The sequence below is a fragment of the Coffea arabica genome, chromosome 2c (assembly GCF_036785885.1).
Source record: "Coffea arabica cultivar ET-39 chromosome 2c, Coffea Arabica ET-39 HiFi, whole genome shotgun sequence".
NCBI classification, from domain to species: domain Eukaryota; kingdom Viridiplantae; phylum Streptophyta; class Magnoliopsida; order Gentianales; family Rubiaceae; genus Coffea; species Coffea arabica.
Window position 1 is genome coordinate 1,189,614 of NC_092312.1, and position 24,646 is coordinate 1,214,259.

General features: G+C 36.6%; 4 protein-coding genes and 1 non-coding gene across 6 annotated transcripts; 1 reads left to right on the top strand and 4 right to left on the bottom strand.

Moving 5' to 3' along the window:
* Positions 1–246: 246 nt before the first annotated feature.
* LOC113724874 (uncharacterized) lies at positions 247–1,919 on the bottom strand. The gene is made up of 2 exons (XM_027247751.2): positions 1,016–1,919; positions 247–510 (listed from the first exon to the last, which is right to left on the bottom strand). Exons 1-2 carry the CDS (start codon positions 1,781–1,783, stop codon positions 439–441), a joined length of 840 nt encoding a protein of 279 aa, XP_027103552.2. The 5' UTR covers positions 1,784–1,919; the 3' UTR covers positions 247–438.
* Positions 1,920–3,736: 1,817 nt separating this feature from the next.
* LOC113724875 (uncharacterized) lies at positions 3,737–7,721 on the bottom strand. Its single transcript, XM_027247752.2, has 4 exons — positions 7,124–7,721; positions 5,526–6,763; positions 4,464–5,380; positions 3,737–4,225 (listed from the first exon to the last, which is right to left on the bottom strand). The coding sequence occupies exons 2-4, from the start codon at positions 6,733–6,735 to the stop codon at positions 3,881–3,883; spliced, it is 2,472 nt and encodes an 823-aa protein (XP_027103553.2). The 5' UTR covers positions 6,736–6,763; positions 7,124–7,721; the 3' UTR covers positions 3,737–3,880.
* Positions 7,722–14,502: 6,781 nt separating this feature from the next.
* LOC113724877 (PP2A regulatory subunit TAP46-like) lies at positions 14,503–19,209 on the top strand. 2 transcript variants are annotated; one of them, XM_072073286.1, is made up of 10 exons: positions 14,503–14,880; positions 15,020–15,142; positions 15,754–15,840; positions 15,975–16,079; positions 16,218–16,379; positions 16,947–16,982; positions 17,064–17,135; positions 17,898–18,178; positions 18,301–18,547; positions 18,850–19,209. In XM_072073286.1, exons 1-9 carry the CDS (start codon positions 14,785–14,787, stop codon positions 18,539–18,541), a joined length of 1,203 nt encoding a protein of 400 aa, XP_071929387.1. In that variant the 5' UTR covers positions 14,503–14,784; the 3' UTR covers positions 18,542–18,547; positions 18,850–19,209. The 2 variants fall into 2 exon arrangements, with proteins under 2 accessions (XP_071929387.1, XP_071929386.1); XM_072073285.1 differs by lacking the exon at positions 18,850–19,209 and having other exon boundaries at positions 18,301–18,761.
* Positions 19,210–20,330: 1,121 nt separating this feature from the next.
* Positions 20,331–22,197, bottom strand: LOC113724878 (phytolongin Phyl2.2-like). Its single transcript, XM_072073287.1, has one exon. The coding sequence runs from the start codon at positions 21,660–21,662 to the stop codon at positions 20,868–20,870; it is 795 nt and encodes a 264-aa protein (XP_071929388.1). The 5' UTR covers positions 21,663–22,197; the 3' UTR covers positions 20,331–20,867.
* A 1,685-nt stretch (positions 22,198–23,882) lies between these two features.
* LOC113728285 (U4 spliceosomal RNA) lies at positions 23,883–24,033 on the bottom strand. The gene has a single exon (XR_003458014.2). It is a non-coding gene; the product is annotated as a U4 spliceosomal RNA (small nuclear RNA).
* Between the last annotated feature and the right edge of the window lie 613 nt (positions 24,034–24,646).

Sequence of the window (24,646 nt, forward strand, 5' to 3'; positions counted from 1 at the left end):
TGCTTGCTTGGGACATTCTGGTGGATATGAACTGCACAAGGTCCAGTAAGTAATGCCATCGTTTCTTACCAACCAAAAAACAAAAAAAATACCATCGTTGATGTGTTGATCTCCTGATGCACAAACAGGATGAATGTAGAGGTTCAGGTTCAGTGAACAATTCATATATCCAGCCATATATGTACTCGAATATATATATATATCATGTTTGTGCATCCATCCATGATAGATAGACAGTGTCAGCAATTTTGATATGCGATTTTGTTTGATTGTACTAGATACAAAAATCCTGCTACATTACATGGGAACAAAAATACGAATCTTTAGTTTTTCCCCAAAATCAGGATCAAGAAATCCGGATGAGGACGTGAAACTAATGGTGGACAGAGTACTGAAGCCAGCTGCCGGAGATTCACATTTGATTTCAGCAGCGACTGTTTAATCCTTCTTTTTTCCTCCTTGTCTTCGTCTCCAAGGGAGCACTTGCTTGAAGCTCCCATAAATGCCGGCCTACAGCGGTATTCTACTGAATTAGATCCAATATTGTTTTCTTTAATTATTAACACTTACAAGTAAAAAAAATACACACAACGTAAATCAAAAGAAGATCGTCGTCCGTGTTGAATTGAAACATCACAAAAAGAAGATCGTATATTTGTATGGGAAATTATTATTATGCATGCGTACGAAAGAATAGCATCAAGATATACACCTGAAGCCACAGGGGTTCTCTTTAAATAGAAAGATACGCACGTGTTCTTTTTTTTACTTTATTTTTTGGGGGTGCAGTTTTAATAAGGAGAGATTTTGTTTTGTACGTTGTATATTAATTAAACAGGAGAGGGATTCATGTCAATTAGCAAAAATAAAGTAGAAAATCAGAAGCAAGAATTTTTGGTTTCCAAATGTAGATCAAAGATCAACTAGCAGGGAAGGGAAGTTAACAGTTGATCACAAGGAAACTAAAAAGGATTGTATATAACATATTGAAGAGGGTTGACATGCAGACACTTACGATGAGGTTGGAGCTGGCATGAGAGAAACTCGAGAAGCTGCTTCTCCTCTTGATTGTCCCACGACTTGTTGAAGCGAAAGAAGTACAACCAAAACTGTGATCATCTCCGGCAGAGAAGGAGAAACTGCCATCATTGGCAGTAGCGTTGTTCTCCTTGTAGCTCCCCCATTTCCAAGAGGCGAATCTCTCCTTATCATTGATCACCTTTCTTTTCCCGACAGCTTCATCAATGGCGGCATCATGACGATGTCGTCGGTACTTATTGACATCCCTAAAAATTTCATCCTCCAGGCTCCTGAAAGACCCTCTAGTTTTAGGCAAAGAAAATGCGGAACTGCGAGAGAAGGATGGACCGCCAGCGCCATGAGGATAAGGCCCGTCGAGCACCGTCGTGGGAGAAGAATCGTTCGTGACTGGAAATAGTTGTTTACTAGGAGGATGATGGATGATACTGTGAGGAGCAGTACTAGTATTATTCTTGTTATTCAACAGCCGGGGCGGGAGGTCTAAACATCTGGCTACAGAAGAATTCTTCTTGTCTTTAACGGCGGCGGCGGCCGGGGAAGACGTGGGTCTGAAATCGGGTCTGAGCTTCCCCGGCACCTCCTCCCATTGGAATGGAATCGATGCTGCTGAAGTAGTGACGGGTGGAGTGAACATCACTGGTGGCGGCTGTCTTTGCTTGCTTGGGAGTTTATACAAGGAAAGCTTTGGAGTACTGGTTGGACTTGCTGCTTCATTTTCGGTCTCCAAATCCAAACTGATCATCTATCTGCAGCAAATGTTTTACTGGATTCCTCCTCCTCGATCGTCTCTCTAAATTTCTTGACCTTCTTATGCATTCAGATTGGCGGGGGAGGGGGAGCGGGTGCCTGAAAACTGAAATGTGGAATGTGAGGGAGGGAGAGAGAGAGAGAGAGATTTAGCTGGGAAGCGGGCAGGTCTAAAACGCTCCAGGCGCTTCTTATTCACGAGTTATTTATTTTCAATGAAAGAAACGGGCGGAAAAGTTTCCAATTAAAAGCCAAATTGACTGAATGCAAGAGGAGCCGGGTGAATTGACAAACCAGACTATCATACAGACGGTCTTGAATTAGTCAGCAGCCGCACTCCGCTGTAGCAATGCAACGGTCACAGACTATTATTGTTTGTTGCTTGAGACATCCAAACGAGGGTTGCCGACGCATGACAATTTGGCCGGCATTGATTGATTTCTGGCTTCTTTTGCATGTGTGGGATGTGTGAAGGCCTGTGATTTGCATCATTTACAACTACCCGTGCCTATGCGTGGGTTGACGCTGCTGATTGCTTTATTCCAAAAATTTGGAAAAAAAAAAAAAAAAAAACCCAACTGCAGGGAGGACTCGGTCCAAAGACAGGACCCAGAGACCGCTGATAAACCAATTCCTACGACAACACAATTTATGATGTTTTTGGTACAACGATATGATTCCTCATTGTATTGTTGCGATTATACAATAGTAGTAAGAAATTAAACTGCATGCCTCGACAAATTCACCACCGATTCCGCTGCGGAGTATGTGTGTTATTAATTCATTCAATCTGACGACGGGGCAGAGGGATTGAAAGTGGAAGTGCTACAATCATCACGTTAATACAAGTCTCTGTTTTGAAGAGGGAACATGACAAGAGCTCAGATATCCATTCAAAGTGACAGAAGAAACGAGAGTTTTTGTTGTTTTTCCATCCATCAGAATCAAACTACTGTTTGCTTTGAGCCCTCGGATGAAGCTGCCCACTGGCTTCCATTTATGCACTGGGCAGCAACCATTCCTCATCCTCCCTAATCATTGCCACCCTACATGGTTTAACAACAATAACAAACTACAGTGTATCACTCCAGTACCTTGTTGAATTTTCAACTTGCTGGAGCCTAGCTCCATGCTCGATAACACTTTGAATACACTAAGACTCCAGACATACCCCGAGAAAAAAGGACACACGATCCACCAGCATGTGATGTAAGTCCCAAGAATGAATGATCCCATCCCAGTTAATGCAATCACACAATCAATCTTGCATCTCATCTCCATACCTCTCCTTTTATTATTAAGCAGTACCAAAGGGGGAGATCCTCTTGCTGACCATGACTCTTTGTGCCATGACTTTTAGCAGTAAAATTTCCACCCAGAAAAAAAAAAAAAAAACAATCATTTGACTAAGTACCTGATTCAGATTATATCGTACGGTTGCTTCATATCCAAATCAATATAATCAGCAGACATGACCAGCCTGATCTTGCACTAAAGATCGAAAGGAAGTATGTAACGGGAGTGAATTTGTTCAACTTGGCTACCATGGAGACAATGTCGTCACCTGCAGTTGTCCGTATTACATGGAAGGTTGCTTCTCCCTTTCACTGCAACAGAACTTTCTTCCATGGGTTGGTAGAAAGGAAGACCAGGCCTGAAAAAACAACAGTCAGCAAAGTGAAAGCAGAAAAGACCATGCCTCAACAAATTTACATGCACCAGTGTTGTTAACCAAATAAGATTACAGAATCAGACAAAAAATGGCTGCAAACACTTCCCTAGATTCCGCAAATGCTGCTCCTGACGAGAAATATATTGAGGCGACCAGCGTGCAAAGTGGGAAATTCTCAATCACTAACTGCAAGAGTTTTGTTGTTGGTACTTGCTTTTCAGTGGCTTTCTCATAGAGTTGCTAGCTGGGTTCAACTTATAATTTGGCTCAATGGGGTAGAGGAGATACAATACCAAGAAATTTGTATTTCACGTAGTGATTTCTGTACAGATTTGCTCAGCAGTACTAAATTCGGAAAAAGACACTAAAAAAGAAAGAAGTAAGAAAAAACTTTAAGAACTTTCCTAAAACTCTCCTTCACTACTTTTTAAAGTGTATGATACCATCACAAGCAAGAGTGCCTTCTAGATCTCCAATAATTCGAGATATCCTAATTTCAAGACCTCTTTGGACTTCTCGGAAGAGTGTTTTGATATTATCAGCAAACCTCTTCATGTCAAAGCTAGCAGGTGTCTCGAACTCTTCAACTGCACTAACAAATCCAGAAGCAATCTTGGCTTGTAATTCCATCAACTTCTGTCCTGTAGCAACCATATATCTCTGGAGGTGAAATGTCTCTTCAAGATATTGCTCGAGCAATCGAATTTCCTCCTTTGTTTTTGCAGTATTCAGATCTCCACCTCTCACATATAAGCTGTTTTCATGCTGCACAACACATGCGAAAATGATAAGTAGAACTATGGTGTCAAGCGTCCAACTGTGATCACTTTTTCTATACATCATCAAAGGGCCTCCATCTAATTGTTATCCAGAGAAAGCCCAATATTTTGTGAATTTACAAGATAAAGACCTTACAAGATAGTGAAATGGTTTTGGTCCTTGCATTTGATGAAGAAAATTAACCCCCAAACTGTAAAATTAGCATAATGAAATAGAAATGTACCATTCGCTGGCATAGATCATCAGTCTTCCCCTGGAGGGATTGGTACCGACCAACCTGTTTGTTGAGCAAGGACATTAGAGCACAAAAAACATTTTTGTCAATTTGTCCATTGTTACTGCTATCACTGCTTTCATGACACTCTCGCTTTCCAGTCAATCTCTCAAGCATGAGCAACTGCTGCTTCAGCCTTTTGATCTTGTATGAGACTCCAAGAGCATGAAGATCCATTTTCCATGAAGAATTAATCTTGTTTGTTATGCACTTGACTGCTGATTGCGATGCTTCAGCTTTTTCAGCATCTTGTGAACTAGAAGATTGCTCTTGAATGGAATCTTGATCAATTGCATCACCTAACTCTTCTTCAAGTTCCACTCGTGGAGGTTGGAGTGTCAAAACTATATCTTTGCTCGGGTAATTAGCAGAAGATTTCTCTTGCTTCTCTTCTTCTGCCAGTTGGTAATTTCTCTCTGCGGTTGTCTTTGACTCCTGCTCATCCTCCCCTGGTCTTCTCTTTACTATCTTCACTTTTGACCAAATGGTATCATAGGCTAATGTAAGATCATGCGGATAAGCATTTGAGGAGATCCTTTGGCTGTTAGGATGATTTTCCATCCGCAATGCCAACTTCTCCTTCAGGGATTGTAATTCTGCTTCTCGGTTCAACAGTACAGCTTCCAACTTCATATTAGCTTGTTTGAGTTGTGATAAGTCATTATCAAGCCCCTCAATAATGGATTGCAGCCTCTTTGACTCAAGTTCCATACTCAATAAACGCCAGCGAAAAGCTTCTAACTTCTCATCTTTGACTCTAAGTTGTTCTGCAAAAGCATCTATCTCAAGTTGATGCGTCTGATCAATAGCAGTTCTATACTTCTCAGCTTGAGATCGAACCCAACCCTCCAACTGGTGAAAGTCAGCTGAAATCATATAAATCATAGTCGGGTAAAATGAACTGGAAAGATGATAATCATATATTTGTAGGAGTAAACAATTTTCTTTTCTAGTCTATGTGTAAGTGTATTACTCAAAGTATAGAAAAGCACATCAAGAACTTAGTCTTACTTGTATCTTGAATTCCCTCAGATAAGTAGCGATCCGACAGAGGTGAAAAAGCTTCTATTCCTTCCCTGAATCCAGGTTGCTCATACTCAACAAGATAATTCATTTGGTGTGTTGTAGGCCTTTCCATGTTTGATGCCATCATTGCGTTTGAATGAACCCCTTTTCTTCCAGAAACAGCATCTGCCTTTGTATTTGCATGTTTAGAAAGCATACTTCTTAGGGAATACCTGTCACGCCTAGGCTCAGAATCTGTCTTTAACCTCTCTGTTTTTAGCTCAGCCTGCTTTCTTTTTGCCTTTGACAATGTTACTTCCTCTAAAAGCATTTGTTTCTCTGTTGTATCCAATTTAGATTTTCTTAGCATGGCGGACAGAATTTGGTCTTTCTGTTCCATATCCCTTCGCATTTTGACAAGCTCGAGGGATAGCTTTTGAGTCATCAACAGTGACTGCTCCTTTTGCTCCAGAATTATATCACGGTCCTGTTTCAATGATTCAATTTGCCTAAGAGCCCGACCCATCTCTGCTTCAAGCTGTCTCTGGTTTGAGACAAGCTCAATGCAGGCAGTCTTGTGTTTTGAAATCTCATTGGAGTGCCGTTGATTTTCCTGCTTTGCAGCTTCTCTGAATTCTGCTATAGTACTCTCAGCATTCTTCAGTTTTTCTTCAAGATCCTGCCTCTTCTGCTCTTCTTCCTTGAGAATCTTATCCTTAGACTTCAATAGCAGTTCATTGTCCTGCAGCTTTCCCTTCAAATCAGAAAGAGCTTTATCCTTATTAGTTTCAGAAATTCTTAATTCGTTCATAAGACACCCAATTTGTTGTCTAAGCTTCTTCCTCTCATTGAACCAGCCTTGTTCCTGTGCAGCAAAGATGCCTACTACTTTCTCATTTGCCTTTGCATCCTCACGTCTTCTATTTTTCAACTCTTCAATCTCTCCCTGTGCATTCTCAAGCTTCTGGCGAAGCTCTGATTTATCATTCCCGGCTTCGTCCTTCTGAGCCCTCCAAACAAGCAATCCCAGAAGGTAAGCACTTCCTTGAAGCATTCCATTTTTAATGTCTGACCATTGTTCGGGGGACAATTTAGGCTCCGACAAGATTCTAAGGGCAAAAAACGCACAGGAGACGCCAAAAAACTTAGGATACAAGCTCTCATTTTTCTCTTCAGAAAAAACCATAATGGATCCTGATATCCCTTTTCCGTCCATTACTCAACAGTATGATTTTGCCTCTTTTCTGAAAGCCAAGAATTGAGTATAAGCTGGAATCTACTTGCCAAAATTAGGCATACGTACACAAATTGATTTTGTCAAAGAATTTCCAAGCGCAAGAATAGTTAAGAATGAGCTTGAAGATACACAAAACCGAATACCAAAACAAATCAACGATAGAGTCATACAAACAGAATTTCCAACTGCAAGCTAAACATGAACATAAGATTGCCAAACATAGTAACATGAACACTGCAATACATATACCTAACAGAGCATTTGAGAAACATAAAGGAGTGCAGCAGGGGTTGTTGAGAGACAGACAGTAGCCTAGAGAAATTAATAATTGAGCAATCAGCAAGCGAAAAGTAAATTTGAGACTTACAAGGAAAAGGGAGTAAATTTCTCTTCAATCCCTGGACATATAAGCCCCAAGATTTCTGTGGAAACCTCGAGCAGAAGCGGCAGCAGCAGCAGCCATACCCTACTGCACAGAGCTAGTAGTATCGTACCATAGTACCATCTCTGAGGTGTGTTAGTTATCCATTATAAATTTGTCAGAGAACGCCATAAGCATGGACTATACACGTGTTGAGACTGCAGAATCGGTTAAAAATAGGGTCCTTGCTGTAACCGAATTGAAGAAAAGTTGAAGGAAATTTGCTCCTGGTTCTTAGCGGAGGTTGGCCCCATCAGCCCCACTTTTGCGTTCATGTCTGAAGCCCTGTTTTCCTGGCTTTCTTGATTTCTTCTTCTTCGGTTGTAGTCATGAAGGAAATGGGATCAGAAGAGCTAGATTCCTGGGTTCTTTGTCAGCATTACCACTAGACTGTATGAACAGAAGGCAATAATATAATGATGATGCCCATAAATTATTACACATCTCTTTCAAGTAGTTTCCATAGAATATTGTAATCTTTCCAGGTTGGCTAGGGCGTACCTTGTTCCCCTTTGCGCCCACATCTTGGAGACGATTTTTTCGTGGCGGCTTTTTAGTCTGGTTTACCGCTTATACTTCTCCGAATATGATAACTACGTGTGGCCAAATCGTGACACGCGTAGGACGAATGCGATCATTTTTGCCTACCTGACTCACTTGGCCGTCATTTTCCAATTCGAGTGTCCTATGAACGTGCATTAAAATATACTAGTGTGAATACCCGTGCTACGCACGGTGCTGACATTATTGAAAAAAAATAAAATGGTGAATAAATAAAGGTGAAAAAATTGAACCAACAAAATTTAAATGTCATATCTGTTTAACAATAGTTTGAAATATAATAGAATGTGTATATTATTCAAGAACTATCTTTTTTCGAAAGATGGATCCTGAAAAAAAAATTTAAATTTATATTAAAAAAGGAAATGATATATTTCTACAAATGAATGTAATTGAATGTTGTTAAAATGAAATACTTACAAATACTAAGCATTCGATTTAATAATCTTTCTTGAATGTGCGAACACTATTCACACCAATCCACTTTTAGTACGAAAATCAAAATTGAGGATTTAATTAACTATGTTGAATTTTGTGGAGTGCGTACTACAAATGAAAATGCATGATCTTTGATGATATAAAAAACTGCATATTTACCATGATCACGCAAAAGTATTGGTGATGCGAATGGCTGTCGAACTTGAAGAGAGGCAATATTTTCATTTCTTTGATCTATAAAAAATATATATATTAAATAAAAAATAAATAGTTTTTGTATTTATTTTATGTGTAGTAAGTGATACATTGTATGAGAATTGTTAACAAAAAAATACAATAGTTAATATAGAAGTAGCATCAATAGAATTTAATACAATTGTGTTGTAATCAAATGAAAATTACGCACCAATAAAATTGTTATTAGCACACATAGTTAATGAAGTAATCCCTATATAAATATATTTTGGTACATGTAGACCCCCCAAACCCCGCAAAATCAACCACCACTTATTGAAAACAAACCAATAAATGCACTAAAATGCCTCCCATGTCGCTAACTGCTTCATTCCCTATACTATCGTAACACCTTTTTTATGTGATAAATGTGTAATAAAAAATAATTAAAAAAACTTCAATAATACAAACAAATAAATTTTTATAATATAAAATTTATGTTAAAAATAGTAAAACCCTCAATCATGAACCTATACCATCCGCAATTATATAAGCAAGCAATACCTTATGTTAGAAATGTGATTGTGATTTTGTGTTTATACTTTATTCCATTATTGAGTATCTTTGCTTTACAGTGTAACAATAAGCAAACAACCGTTTATAGGATTTTGTAAAAAATTTTCAGAAATAATAGATGATCAGAAAATCAATGCAATATCATTCATGACAAAAAACAAAGCAAAAGCAAAACATACTTAAAAGGCAGAGGGGACCGACTTGAAAAATTAAGCTGGCAAGAATATACTTCCAATTCTTCGCAAGAAGGTTGATTTCTGCTGAAATCTCTGCACATAATATCTTCCACTATTGCTCATAAAAAAAATAAAATCAATACATTTACAAAATGAATAGAGAACCAAAAATAAATAAAAGACTGAGAGAGAGTGGGAGTGAGATAGTGGGATAGTGGGAATAGAGAATTTGTAGGAGTTGTTGTAGGATGAGTTAAGATAGTGGGATAGTGGGAGTAAGATAGTGGGAATATTGATGGGTGATAAGGTGGGTTATAACTCACTACATTTTATGTATTAAAATAAATACAAAAATCTAGAAAAAAGAATGAAAAGTTTAGAAGTCATTTAGAGGGTTTCTGCTAAAAACCCCTTCCTGAATACATATAGATATAGATATAGATTCCTCACAATTGTCTTCCCTCCCTCCTCCCCCTATACCTAACTTCTAAATTCACATTCCCGCGACCCAATATATTTAACTTTACCTATCATAATAAAAATATAAAATAAAAAATTAATTACAATTGTTGCAATTATTAGTATCTAAAAATGGAAATGAAAAACTAATAATATCTATAATATCCTCAAGTACTACAATCAATATATACATATATATATATATATATAACATAGTAAATACATATTTACATATGAAAACAACAATGACAAATACATAAAATAATTAATGATACCAAAAGTTATCCTTAGTGTTTGGGATTTGCACTCTTATTCAAATCTAATGTCAAATTTGGGTCAGATATATACAAATTAAGTAGTATTTTAGGGTTAAATGTTCTATATCTTTCTCTAAAATTACAATGTTACTTTTTAAAATTTTTTTGATAGAATTGGTGTTGTTATTATCATTATTTTTTTTATCAAAAAAGAATATTTCAAAAAAAAAATCACGTTAAAAGGCTAGTAGTACTTTGTTTTTTATTTTGTGATTTCATAAGTTGGATTTCATGAATGATACCGTTTTTGATTTTTTAAATCCACGATATTATTTCCTGTTTGTTTTCTATTTAATTTTGCCCTTTTACTTATGATTACTAAGTTAAAAGATAAAATATTATCATTTACTTTTCTACTTTTACTAAGTTTGGCAATACTTTCTTTTTATTTACCCTTCCACTAATAAACTTCGAACCAAATTCCTATATAGGCGGAATTACTACTTTTTTAAATTAGAAAGGCAAGCCAATTCTTACTTAAAAAATATGTTATTTGCACTTCATTTTTTATTATTTGCAATTCCACCATTTTTTTAATCATATAGTCTAATTAATGAAAATTATATGATCAGAATGATTATTGAAGTGTGAATAACAAAAATGGAGTGTAAATAATCTTAATTATTTAAATTAATAAGAAAGCATGAAAGGATGCCATATTTATTATCTCTTTTTATGGTCTTATGGCAGTTTTAATTGTTGTAGCAGTCTTATATCTCTTCTTATCATGGAATTGGAAGAGTTTTAATGTAAGTGGGGGTTAACTTCTTGTTTGAGGGAAATGTGGGAGTGTTAGTTAGAGTTAACTTCTTGATTGAGGGAAACGTGGGGGTGTAATGTGTCCATGATATTTTGTACGAAATAAATTAAATGTAAAATGCTAAAAAAATAGAGTTGAGAGTGGGAAGGGTTGTGAAGGCTTGTTGTTAAAAATCCCTTCTCAAATTTATATAGATATAGATTTCATGTGTTTAATTTTTTATAAAATTAATTAAAAATATATAAATATAAGGAGATTAATTTTAAAAAATGTATAAATATAAAAAAATATACTCCTTCCGTCCCGTTTTGTTAGTCTTGGTTTTTTTTCACACAGATTAAGAAAGTGTAATTAATTTGATTGGAAACATAAATTTAGATTAATAATTTCCTAAAATACCCTTATGCTAATAGGTTAGTATTGGAAATTACAGCTAAAATTATAGCTAATAGGTTAGTATTGGAAAAGCTCAATGTATTCAATGTAGTGGGTTAGTATTTAATAACAATGTATTAATAACAAGATATTTAATAAGGGTATTTTAGACAATTTAAAAGATTACTACATTATTTAATGGGAAAGTGAACTACAATTTGGGACAGACGAAAAAAGAAAATAAGACTATCAAAGTGGGACGGAGGAGTAGTAATCATTAACATGTATATACGTGTTAACACACAATAGTAGTAGCAGTAACTAAAACTAAAAGAGAAGTATGGTGTGGAATTGTTCCAAGAGATGTGTTAATTTTTGCCTAATGGTCCAAGAGATGTCACTAACTATTAGTGCAGCGCAGCCCAACAGTAGTGTTTACTGATGATCAGAAGCATGATGGTGCCACCCAGGTCATCATGGTCCCATCAGAGGAAGCGCCGAGAAATGGTAAGGCAGAGGCCACGGTGCCTACTTTTGCTTCCTTGGTTTCACAAATTTTAGACCTGTAAAGATGGGACTTGCTGAAGGAAAGCTCTACATGCAGCCCTAGTTTTGAGTACTGTATAGCTTTTGATTGGTACTCCATGCATTTCTTGACACATGAGGGCATGTGACCGCCTCCTTCTTGGAGGGGAGTTTAGTTTCAACTTTCAAGAGATTCGCCCTTGGAATTGGAGCCATTAGGCTCTTGACTCTTGCTGGCGGGGGCTGGATTTGTCCACCACTTGATTCATCGTGCTTAAAACACTCCGAGAAAAAGTCTATGCATCCGCCATCTTCCTTCCTGTGGTTTTTTTTTTATTTATTTATTAAAGAGACGATAATAGTTGTATAATCTAATTTATTCTATATTAAAGAGAAAGAGAGCGGACCTAAAAAGATCCAGAGATAATTCAGAGGAGACTGAACCATCACCGGACCAAATGAGTGCACAACACACTCGCCTGAATTTTTTTGAAACAAACCATTTAAATATGACATTTTGATCTTGCCTCCCACCCCACCAGGTTAGATGGTGGCCACCAGCTTTAGGCCGGTGGTTCTTCTTGTGGTTGAAAAAGTAATGCTTAAATTGGAGTAAGTGAAAAGAGGAAGGACCTGGATGGAGACTAATTGAACAAGGGCAAGAAACTCTAACGATCATTAAACTGTGCAAATTATGCCTTTTTTTTTTTGCTACTTAAGAATATTTTAAAAAAAATATATGATTACTCGACTCGCAAGATTAGTGTAGCCTTTTTCATCAAATTTTGTAATTAATTGTAACGAAATGAGCTATACGCACGTCGCACATGGGCTAAATCTCGGCATATTCGTCCAAAATTCGATGGTCACTTAGATACCAATTTTGTGCATTTAGTGACGGTTGCTAAAACAAGGGCAAAAATTTTGGTCAGTTCTCGAATTATTAATTTTGAACACTTTCAACTCTTCAATTATTATTCGTATATGTTTAGCTCTCTTATTTCGTAAAACATAATAATATTTCTACTACTACACGCTGGTCAATAGCCACTAATCGTTATTGGCTAATAGTTTGACTACTACTCTACTCTAGTGTTATCAAATTTAAACGAAACTACACTTTTAGAATATGTTTTTCGAGTATATTCCAAATCTAAACTCAGATTTCTATCAATCTTGCTTGTTATGAGTAGATTTTTGCTTGTATATTGTGCATGGTGTAGTTTCTTTTCGTTTTAACATCTCAAATGTATAAAAGGGTTGGAAGGATACGTGTTTAGGAGTTAATAATTAGAGGATTAAAAATGTACTGACTTAATAGGTTGAGAGCTAACTAAATAATCGGTCCTTAAAACAAGGATTAATTGAACAATCAAAAGTATACTATGCGGGTAAGGTTTTTTACCCGTTGTTGGTTTAAATGCACGTCAAGCCATGCATGTACAACAAACTCAAAAAAGCCATGCATGTACAACTCGAGACTTAGGGTCCGTTTGTTTCGGGTGAAAATATTTTTCAGAAAAATACTTTCCTAATTTCCCGTGTTTGGTTGCACAAAAGTTGCTGAAAACATTTTCCAATGTAAAATATTTTCACTCATCTTATGGAAAACAACTTCCCTTCCAAACTTACTGAAGTTGTTTTCCGAAATGCATGCATCCCGCCTGTAGTATGTTCCAACCTTACTGAAAATATCTTGTAGTATGTTTTTTTTTAGTGTAAACAGGAGGACTCGAACCCAAAATCTCGTCCTTACACTCCCTCCCCGTACCACCCAACCCTCCCCCTAATATATTCAAAATAAAAAAAAAATCTCATCCTATACTAGTAATTAATTATGTATAATAGGGACATTCTTTTCTAGAAAAACTTCCAGCAGTGAGAGTGCAAGATATATATCACAATAAGCATTGCATGTGATTGATATTTGATACTAAATGACCAGCAATTTGTTTATTACTTAAGGAGATATTTTTTATTCATATATACATTTCTCCAAGATTTTTTAAAGTTAAACAATGAGGTAAATTTTCTTATTTTGCATGGGAAGAAGTATATATGTAGTTATAATGTGTAGAAAGTAAAGATAGAGATAAAAGTGAAAATACTTCAAAAGTTAAACAAACACCAAAAAAATGAAGTAAGAAAATATTTTCAATAAGCTAACCAAACACCTGAAAATGATGAAAGGGAAATGATTTTCATGAAAAATTACTTCCATGGAAAATATTTTCCCAAGAAAAACATTTTACTTCCAACCAAACAGACCCTTAGTGACCACATATAAAATCGGTCACCTGAAACATGACAGTCACTAAGTTACATGGCCTGCTGGACATATGAAATTTTGGTATTTTGACCCTCTCTTCACCGTACTTTTTGAAAGAGATTTTCTACTTTACCTTATTTGAAACTCTAATCACACTCGATGTTAATAATTAGTTGGATAAATTTACTTTCTGATACCCAATATTTTGCATATATGGCTAATTGAAGTATAATTATTTATTTTACTACTAGCGGTGATTCAATGATCAAAAGAGAGTTCTTAGATATTTCTCACTGCTAGATTCAGGATTCAAATCTTGAAATTTTGAAACTATTAAGGAGTCAAATAATCAACGAAAAACGCATAGCATGTTGTTGCCAAGTCCAAAGGTCAATGGTTCTTCAATTCTCACCCCACCAAAGACCTAATTTCTCATTTCTAGTAAAACAAGTTGATAAATTTTGGAGGGGCGGCCCCTCCTGACGGCAGCACTGGATCATGATGGTGGCCCTGCTTCCAATTCTTCATGCCTCGTTGGCGTAAAAATTTGGATCCGCACGTGCACACAAATTTTTGGAGAACTATCGTCCAGCCCATAGTTGAGCAACGGCCCACAATTAAAGCAATACTCTTGGGCCTACGAAATCACTTGCTTTGACAGTCCACATATTCTGTGCCCATTCCAGAAGTCGATTATGTCATCACCTGGTGCCTACGCTCTCCCCGCCCCTCTCTCTCTTGCACAGTATAACTCTTTCAACCGACGCTAGCCTACGCACTAGGCGTACGAGTTGCCGCGATCCTCCACTCTGTCCCGACCTATTCGTATCAGAATACACGAGAAAAGCACAGATAAGGAATTTCAAAAGAAAGAGGAGCTCCTTCTTTCCCTTCCGAATTCCAGATTGATACAAATATTAGGCTAACTAAAGCAGAGTCGTAGGGTTTTGAATTTCGGTAATTGAATAAGTTCACCTATGGGTGAAATGAAGATGGAGGAGTTGTCTTTGCCAGCTCTTTTCGAGCAGGCTCGAAAGATTCATCTCGCCGCCTGCGAATCAACAGTTGATCAGGTAAGAATTTTTTGATAATTTCAACATTTATTATTTTTATGGATTCATATGTTTATGTTGCGTTTATTTCTTTTTTTTTTTTCGCTGTGTGCAGATATGATTGTTTTATTAACGCTAATATTAATTTGTGGATTTTCAGGAGACCCTGAAAAAAGGTTGTGAAAATTTGGCGCAGTGCGAGGAAATGATTAGTAAATTAGGACTCTTCTCGACAAATGAGACCAAGGATGACATTAGCACCACTAATCTCAAGTATCTTCTCGTGAGTCTATTGGTTTTGCCTGGTCCTGTTGAGTTTTTTAATTCCTTTTTTTTTTAAAATATTCACGTCGCTAGCTTTAGCATCCGAAGTAAGCCATGAATGAAATCTCTTATTCTGGCAGTTTAGTTCTTTTTTGTAATTTACTTTTTTTTTTAGAAGCATTTTCTTGAGTAGAACGCTTCGTGTGACCTGGTATTCAGAAGAAGAAGTTACGTTGTTTCTCTCCCTGCTTTTTGCAATCAAATCGATGTTTTGTCCTCCTGGTTACATTATAATAACCGTAAATTGTACCAATAAGCTATTTCCTACTTGAATCAAGGAGTTGAAGTGAATGATGTGTTATCAATTCCTAATGAGAAAGGAACTTGGCCATGCTCAACAGATGCATAACTTGTATGGGGGATTCCTTTGTTTGATACCTTTATGTGATTGTTTCTTGCAGTCTTATGCTAGAAATTAAACCTGGCTTCAAATATTGCGTTCCTGTGATTTTAGTATTGCTTCTTTAATTTGGAGAAGCCTGAAGGTTTTCAGTCTCCTCTGATGATATATTCCTAGTTGGATGCTGTGTTGGGCCTGAGATATGTTATGCTTATGATAAACTGGGACAGGTGCTGTTCTATCTTGGTGAGTTGACAGAAAAAGTTGCGCAAGATGACAGGATACAGGTTCTCAAGGTTTCTCAAGCTAAGCTAAAGGTAGAGAACACCCCACTATTTGTTGCTAAAATTACGTGCTTCAATATCGTAGTCCTTTATTGTTGCTAGTTCTTTTTCCCTTAAAAGGTTGCCACTTTGAAATTTTTATAACTCCTGTTGAACCATTTTGCCAGGAATTTATTTCGTTCTGTGAAGCCATGGAGCTTGTGCCTGAAGAAGAGTTACAAATGTCCTCTTCAGGGGGTGCTAATTCTTTTGCTGACCTTAGAGCAAAAAAGGTAGTTCTTGGTTTGCTATTTAACCATAGAACAGTGGTACTGCTGAATATAAATTTAGTAACTTAATGGCCTTCTTTTGTATGCTTTTGTCCTATATATCACATAAAGTTATAAACTTAATGTGATTTGTAATTTCAGGTTGCTCGTTTTAGACGGCAGAAAGCTGCTGAGGCAAAACTGCTTGAAATAAAGGAGCGAAAGGAAAGGCGAGGGCGGTCAACTAGAGCAGCAGCAATATCCACTCCTGTTGAGACAGGGGAAGAAGATTTGCTGGATGATGATGGAGAAGAGGAGAGGGAGGTTAGCTTTTTTTTTTCTTTAATGATTTTTTCGTCTTCCAACTATATTTCGTTTCACCCTTCCTCTTTCCTTCCCTCCTTTTAGGACTGGGGGATGAGGAGGGGTTTGGGCTGGGGGAAGGTGACGAAGGAACTCTGAGTCTGCAGGATTTATGGCTTCTCATCTTGCACTTAAATAAGCAATCTGTGATGTTGCCTTCCACTTGATTTTATTTGTAAATATTCATCAGATGGAATAGACCAAGTAAATGGCCAGCATAATGTCAACTAGCATACCAAGAGGAAACTGTGGATGTATATTGTTTCAGTTGCCTTAAGTTTAGGCTTTGTGTGTAGAATTATTTTCTGTAAAACATTGGTTTTGCACTTTTTGGTAAGCTACTCTCTTTTTTTCTTACTCAATCTGGACACTTGTCGTGGAGTGTTTACTTTTTGTCTTGGATGAAACAGGATTTTTCCTTCCCCCTTTGTAGTTTGTCTTTAAATTGTGTTGCAAATTTTTTAAGTAAATTCAATTCCTTGTTTAATGTTTTGGCTTCCCCTATTTTAAACCTTGTCCTTTTTGCAGGCTTGGCTTACTACCATCTCATTGGCCCTCTGCAAGGTTGGTTGGTGGTTTAGTAGCCTCAGAATTTTTGTATGATCAGTTTCCATCTCTTTGATATCTTTTATAATTTTATAATAGGCTTTTGATCTGCTGGAAATGCTTAAGAAGGAGGAAGAAATGCTATCTGCCATTAACGAGAAGAAGTTACAGGTATTAATGTTTTCTTCTTTAGGAAATATCTGGAACATAATTTTCACACTTCTTGTCTTAATACTTTAATTTTGAGATGTCCCTCAATCATATTTGAATGGGGACGCTCATTCTGAGATCACATATTTGCATCTTGGGTATTTGATGTTATTAAGTATGGTGTGTGATTGTTCTTTTTCTTGGATAACAATCACATTCGTATCAGCAATGTGCTCAAACACCTCCTTGTCTGGGGATATGTGCCCCCCCTCAGCAACATTTCCTTAGTTATGACATGATAAAGATCAATTTTGTACTAGGTTATGATAAAGCATTAATTAGTTCCACATTATGTATAATGTGTCTAATCGCCCATCATAAGTCATAAAAAAGTATCAGATGCACACTTGGCAGTAATGAGGGTCGTCACCTCTTTTAGAATGATTCCTCACACGGTCCTTTTGTGTTGCTTGTGGACTTAATTGGGGGAGTGGTGGATTGGCATATGCTAATTCTTTCAATCAATAGGGGGTTGATGACTTCAAATGATTGCCAGATAAATGGCAATTCATAAAACTACAGGAGCTTAAGATGTTATTTACTTCTGTATTTTTTTCTCCTTCTTTGGTTGCTTTTGTTTCTTTGGATCTTTTGTTTTCCTTAAAAGGCTTATCTGTTAATTGTTCTTCTCAGTTTTATTTTTTCAGTGTGTTGGTAACGTGTTCCTTAGAAATTTCCCTTGTTGAATGCTCCATTTTGAAGCCTGCTTTGTGATTTTTATAGGGAGGGGACGGGGAAGTTTCACCAGCTATTCTTGATGAACGCGCTAAGAAAGCTGAGGCTTGGCATCGTGATGCAGCTTCTCGGGCTAGATTCACAAAACCAGCTGCCCCCATCACATGTGCTACTTTTGCTCAGGATGTTATCGAAGGAAGAAAGAGGGTTTCAGATGTCCATGAGCACAAACATCAGCCAATGATATTTGGACCAGCAAGTCTTGTTGCCAAAAACCCAACAAGTGAGCGGGAAAGGCTTGCTGCACAAGTTTTCCAGCCTCATTACAGGTAAAATTTTATTGTGCAACTAAATGAAATGAAGGATTGTATGCCCAGTATTAAAAGTACATCGGGAAGCTCAAAGGAAATAAAATGCTAATCATAATGTGTCGCTTTTTTTTTTCATATAGGCTGCCAACCATGAGCATCGAGGAAGCTGGGCTAAAGGAGATGGAGATCATGAACAAATGGCAGGAGAGAAATGCGAAGCTTATGGAAGAAGCCAATTCATCATGGTACAAGGACAAGTTAAAACCTGGTGAAGAGGAGGAGGACGATGATGCTGCTCAAGAAAAGGCAAGGCAGTGGGATGACTGGAAAGATGATAACCCACGTGGTGCTGGCAACAAGAAGCTAACCCCTTGCGGTTAATATAAGGTGGTTTTATGGCTGTCCCTGTTTTCTTTGTTTACCAATAAGCTACTTTTTTAGGCAAGTCTTGACACCAATTGAACATCTGTAATAATTTTGTTCATCAATTTGAATTCATTCTCTTGTATATAACAATGAGATTATTTACATGTTGATGGAGATTTTTGTAACAGTAGTGTCCTGTATTTTAAAGATCAATACATAAGTCTCGGTTGGCTTCTGTTGAGTTCTTGCAATTGTTCAATTCCATTCTAATTTCTTCCCTCTTTTTTGATGATTTTTATGAAATGTGTTGTCGCCTTGTACAGAGTGAGATTTTACATCATCTCTGATGCAGCCAACAGCTAATCTCCAAGGGTTAGAAGTCCTGGCACTGGAGCACATTTTCATCTTGAAGTTAATTCTAATTTGGTTTTTCTATAGTTTTTAAGTCTTTTTATGGAATATTTTGGATCGTAGGAGATATCTGTGCGATGGTTGGATGTTAACTAGGAGTACTTTTTGTATTAGTTCCAAAGGCAGGATGGGACTGTAGCTCGTTTTAACGAGTTGTAGGTTTGGAGTAGGCGTCAGTTCACAGTAGGCTTTCTTGATTCTTTGTTATTGCTACTTGATTATCGTGTCTCACTCCTCTCTAAATTTCCATCTACTGCCTACGTATTTGTTAACCGTCCTTAGTCTGTTACTTCAGTCTGTTTCTTTGTTGTTGATGCTATTAGAGTATTCGTTGGGAATTTTGTAAAAGATTCTTGTGAAAAATGAAGTATGAGATTTCACTTTAGCACTAGTTTGGTGTGAACCTTTAGGAGTAATTTATCAAATTAATTAAATCTAAAATAATAGCATACCCTTCATATGATCCGCTGGCTTTCTTGTTTCTTCCTTCTGGTTTGTTTACGGTAGCTTATAAGTAATGTGGATGCCATGCCCTTGTAGGTTGTTGCTATGCACACTCGGGGGCTGGCAGTCCATATTATGACGTTAATTTTTTTCATGATAGCGGCCAACTCCGTTTGGATTAGCGGTTTGAGGATGTTTTTGAAAAATTTTACTATAGCAGTGTTAAAAATTTTATTGTAGTAGTCAAGAGTATCTGTTTTTTGATTTGTTTGACAAACCACTGTTCTCTTAAAGCTTCCAAACCTTAGTTCATTTTTTCATTTACCCGTTTGGTTACAACAATCCAAACATTTGCATTCTGAAACGCCTAACAAGTAATACTGAATTGGGTCTGGAAAGAGCAAGACGAAGTTTATTTGTTATCAACACAACACAATTTTGAGAAAAATGACTATCAACTCACTTGTGGATTTGATATGGAACGAAACAAAGGAAAGCCAATACATTGTTGGAAAGCAGATTATAAGGAAAGAAGAGAACAGAAACTAGTACTAATTGTTAAGCAGCTTTCCTCCATCTCCTACCCTTTTCCACCATCAGCATTAATCCGAACACAAATACCCGATTCCTCCTATTCCTATCTTTTCTCTTGATTCCATCAAATCAAATGTTTGGTATTTCTGAAACCACAATGGCATCGTCAATCAGATTCAAAAGAAACTTCAACAAATATTAGTTAAGCATAGATTCAGTTAAGGGACACTGAATTTTTCTGACTAATCCTGGTTCTAAAAATAGAATACCACAGTATTGCAGAAAATATTCACACTTCTGAAACGCAGATGTTCTTGATATAGTGAAAGCAGTTTATGATTGGTATATAGGACATGCTTTCACTTAATGCATAGCTCAAATTCATCAAAAGCTGGAAAAATGACATCAATTCTCATCTGAGAACTTCTTGCTTGTCATTGTCATTTAACAAACTTGTGGCTTTCTGATTCAAGTCCATACAGGAAATGATGTAAAGATTTCATTACAAGCAACCATACCGCAATCTAATGCACAAATGCGAAGACGTCCATAAAGAACACTACATTTGTAGCATGCAAGTATCTTAAGTATAGGCACATACACATTACAACATGCACAAGAGAATATACGGATTCATATCTGCATACTAAAGACAGATAAAAATTAAAGAGTTTATGAATTTCAAAAAAGAAATCCAAATGCAATACCAGCTTGAGCTTGAGCTTGAACATTTGAACCACAGCAACAAGAGACAGAGATTATAATTACAGCTGACTCTGCCAAAATAGTCTGCCAAACATCTCGGCTAAAAAGTTCCTTGATCCACTTTTATTGAAGCCCAAATTCCTTCGTCCACTTAGTAGTAAAGCAATCAAGACAGATGGGAACATCAATATAGATGAAAAAACACCCAATTCATGATCACGATTGCTTCCAAATGAAGATTCCAGTTTCACGCATCAACGCATTTGAAACCCCCACAAATGCACAACCATACAACAAACAAGATAGTACAAATGATCAAGTCCATTGACAACACCACCCAAACATGCTTTTTCCAGACTACCTTAGCCTTCTGTTGTCCCAATTCCCCAGAATGCAGTCCATTCTTGTGCATCACCACTGTAAACTCCCTGCTCAATCCAGCTGCTGCCCCCCCATCCGGAGAGGCATCTTTGGCATTTGCAGCAGAGCCACCCATACAATCACGTAACCAAAACTTCTTCTTTTTCTTCATCAAGCTCTTGGCAGTGCCCAACAACGGCCTCCCAACGGGCCCTCCTCTGGAGGAATCCATGCTTCCGTTCCAGCCAAGACTAAGTTTCAACCCTGAATTAGGAGAATGGATCCCCCCCATATCCGCATATGCGGTCAACAGATGATGAAAAACAGGGCTAAATTCGCCCTGAAAACAGTGAGAAGACAACTTCTGCAACCTTTTCTTAGCAGAACTGCTTCCAGCAACCTCATTGAAGGCGTCCTTGACACTCTTCAGAAAAGCCAACCCTTCGGAGTTCTCAAGATTTTCATCAAATATGGCAAAATAAGCAAAAGGATCTTCAATAAAGAATGTGTAGGTCCTGTTGCGGACCGTATGGGTGAAAACAGAATGCAAAGGTGGCGTTTTTTCAAGGCATTTGATCGCTAAGGAACCAAGATCAGCATCCTTGGAATTGAACTCAGCAATAATTGTGGTGCCTTTTGCAACGCAAGCGTAATATACCAGATTTGGATCCGAAATCATCATAGTCTCCGAATAACATCAAAGCGACTCGAACCCAGATCGGTATTCATCCGAAAAAAAAAGAAAACAATAGAGAAAAAGTCAAGGTTAAGAAAACGAAAATAAAAAGGCTTTTTCTATAATACACGTAAAGGTCAACCAATCAGATCACTTTAACCAATGAGGGCTAACGTGGGGCGGTGAATTGGAAGATGCGAAATAGAAATAGTTACAGAGATTGATGACAACAACAAAGGAGGTTAGATAGAGGGATATTTTTTTAAAAAAAATGTTAGGGTTTGGAGGGATAAGGGAGGAGATGGAGGGGGAGGGGTTATTCTCTAGACGGATGAGCTGTATTAAGCTATCGGAAAAGAGATTGGAGAAGAAGTAAGAACCACCTCACTTAAACCAGCTGCTGTTTTTGCATCATCAAATAATGCAACAGAGATCAGGAGTGGAGGAAGAAGCTTCCATCCTTCCTACCTTCTTTCCCTTCCCCAGCCCTTCTCTCAATTTTCAAGGTTGGAACTGGGAAGGCTAGGCCTAGAATCTTGGAAACCCTCTAATAATTTTCTGCTATTTTCTTTCCATCAAATTACGTTTTTAACCAAGTTCACCCGAATGATAGATAGCACTTCCATTTCTTTAACCAACTTCACCCGAATTATTGTCACTATCACTACGTGGCGCTTTAACTACTTTAATTCATTCATAACAAAAAATCATATGTTATTGTCTTGTCTCTTTGTTGGCTAGTGATATTGTGAAAATTCAAATTTTAATTTCATAGTAATTTTTTTGATAATATATCAAATTTACCTTTTTCGAGTTAAAATAAACATAATCACATTTTGGGAGAATCATGTCATTTTACCAAAAATTATTGTCACGTTAAATTTTTTATTATGAAAATATCTTTTGCCCTGTTTGTTGGGTACATAACCAAGAAAAGGATATGACCTTTTTTTTTTTGGTTAATTACAATTTATCCTCCCAAAGTATATCTTGATTCTCACTTTTCTCCATAACCTTTATTTTTTGTCACTTAACCCTCTCATAAGACAAAAATACCCTCATTTATTATGCTAGATTTTTATTTTTATATTTTCTACTTCCTTTTAACATTTAAGTTTAATATGTGATTTGATTTTGACCATTCTAATTCATGGTGATAAAGTTTCACATGAATACACTAATAATTGAATAGTTTAAAAAATAAAATAAAGACAATCATAATAAGCAAAAATTCATTTGAGGAATACGTGTGAATATGTGATTGTAAAAATAAATATTTGACTTTGAATTGTCTAATTATAAGGAAATAGAATAAATTTATTTTCTTAATTTTTTAAATTGGAGAATAGATGAAATCAATTTGTCAAGATTATGTATAGTTTTTTTATTTTTAGGGCATAAACTAAGAAACAATAGTTTAGCTAGTATTGCCAAAAAATGATTTACAAAAGACTTGTATTGAAAGTTGAAAATAGCAATACATTATTCATTAATCAACTTACTATTTATAGTGGTTATATATGAAATAAACTAACATTATTTTAACTAATAATTCTCTAAAAATTCTCAACAAAATCAATTGATAATGTAATCTCCTTCTCAGTAAAAATATTTGTTAACAAATCAACACGTTCTGTGGTTAACAAATATCCTAAGTATAATGATGCGTTTTGATAAAATTAAAGTTTGAAAATTTAAGTCCGGAGTCTAAATCCAATAAATTATTGAATTATTAACTATTAAATCTAATACATTTAAATGCATATCACATTTAATGATAAGTGAATAGCTTATCACTTAAATTTGGGAGCAAATTTTATCTTAAAAATTCAATGCTAATTAATTAATTCAAATGTTTAATTTTTTGTTATCAAATATGTCTAAATATATTAAGAACTCATAATCTTCTGTAACAAAAATTTGGCATATCACAACAACTATTTCTTCAATTTTGTAAATTACACAATGAACAACGTAATTTTTTTGTTTAGAGATATATTTTTTATCTGCTTAGAATATTGAAATTTCAAAAAAAAAAACTAAACTTCAATGAAAAAGAAGAGAGACCAAAAGGGAAACGAATATATATGATAAGGGAATAGGTTTTATTTGACCCTATTTCTCCATGCATCTTTTATTTTATTTTCGTACTGATTGTTAGCATAGTACGAATAAAAGCCTCATCATACAATCATCCTCTCACAATCATTAAACTAAGAATTGTAGGGCCGTACCCAGAAGGGAGCCCTTCCAGAAATTCTCGATGGCCTAGGCCGAACCCAGGCCAAAGAGGGGGTTTGGAAATAGTTTTCAACCAGCAATAGACGCGCCTCGGTTAGAACCTCATGAGCTGCGTCATTGCCCCAAGCGCAAAGATGCTTTCAAAAGACTGCCTCGCTCCGCTTTTATAGTACTTCCTCACGTAGCTCTCCTTTTAACTGCTGGCGATGTGGGACTCTGAAGCACACGGAAACAGCACCCCGCGCGTAAGTAGACGCTAGCCATTCCAAAACGCCTGCCGCTCTGGCTTTAACCCTGATCCAACTGGAGTTGGACATCGAAATTGCCCCTTTTGCTTCTTCTCATCTACTACCCAAATCCACCAAAGCATTAAAAACTTGGTGGGTGGGAGGTCAAGAGTTCAAATCTTACCTCCCACCAATTGTCACATTAAATGGTTCTACTTAAAAAATTCATACAAATGTATAATGCACTCATTTGGTCCGATGATAATTCAGCCCCCTCCAAATTATCTTTAGGTATCTTCAAGTCCGCTCCCTCCATCTAATATAGGATAGACAAGATTATATAACAATTACCATTTAAAAAAAAAAAATCTACAATCCAAATCCTGCGGGGTACCAAAGTTTCTGTGGCTTTCTCAAATTTTCTTCTGGCAAAAACATGACAGCTGATTCAGCTACTCATCATGTCAAGCAAAAGAAGCCACCAATGTATGGGATTAATATGGTCACCCTATAGGAGTTGGT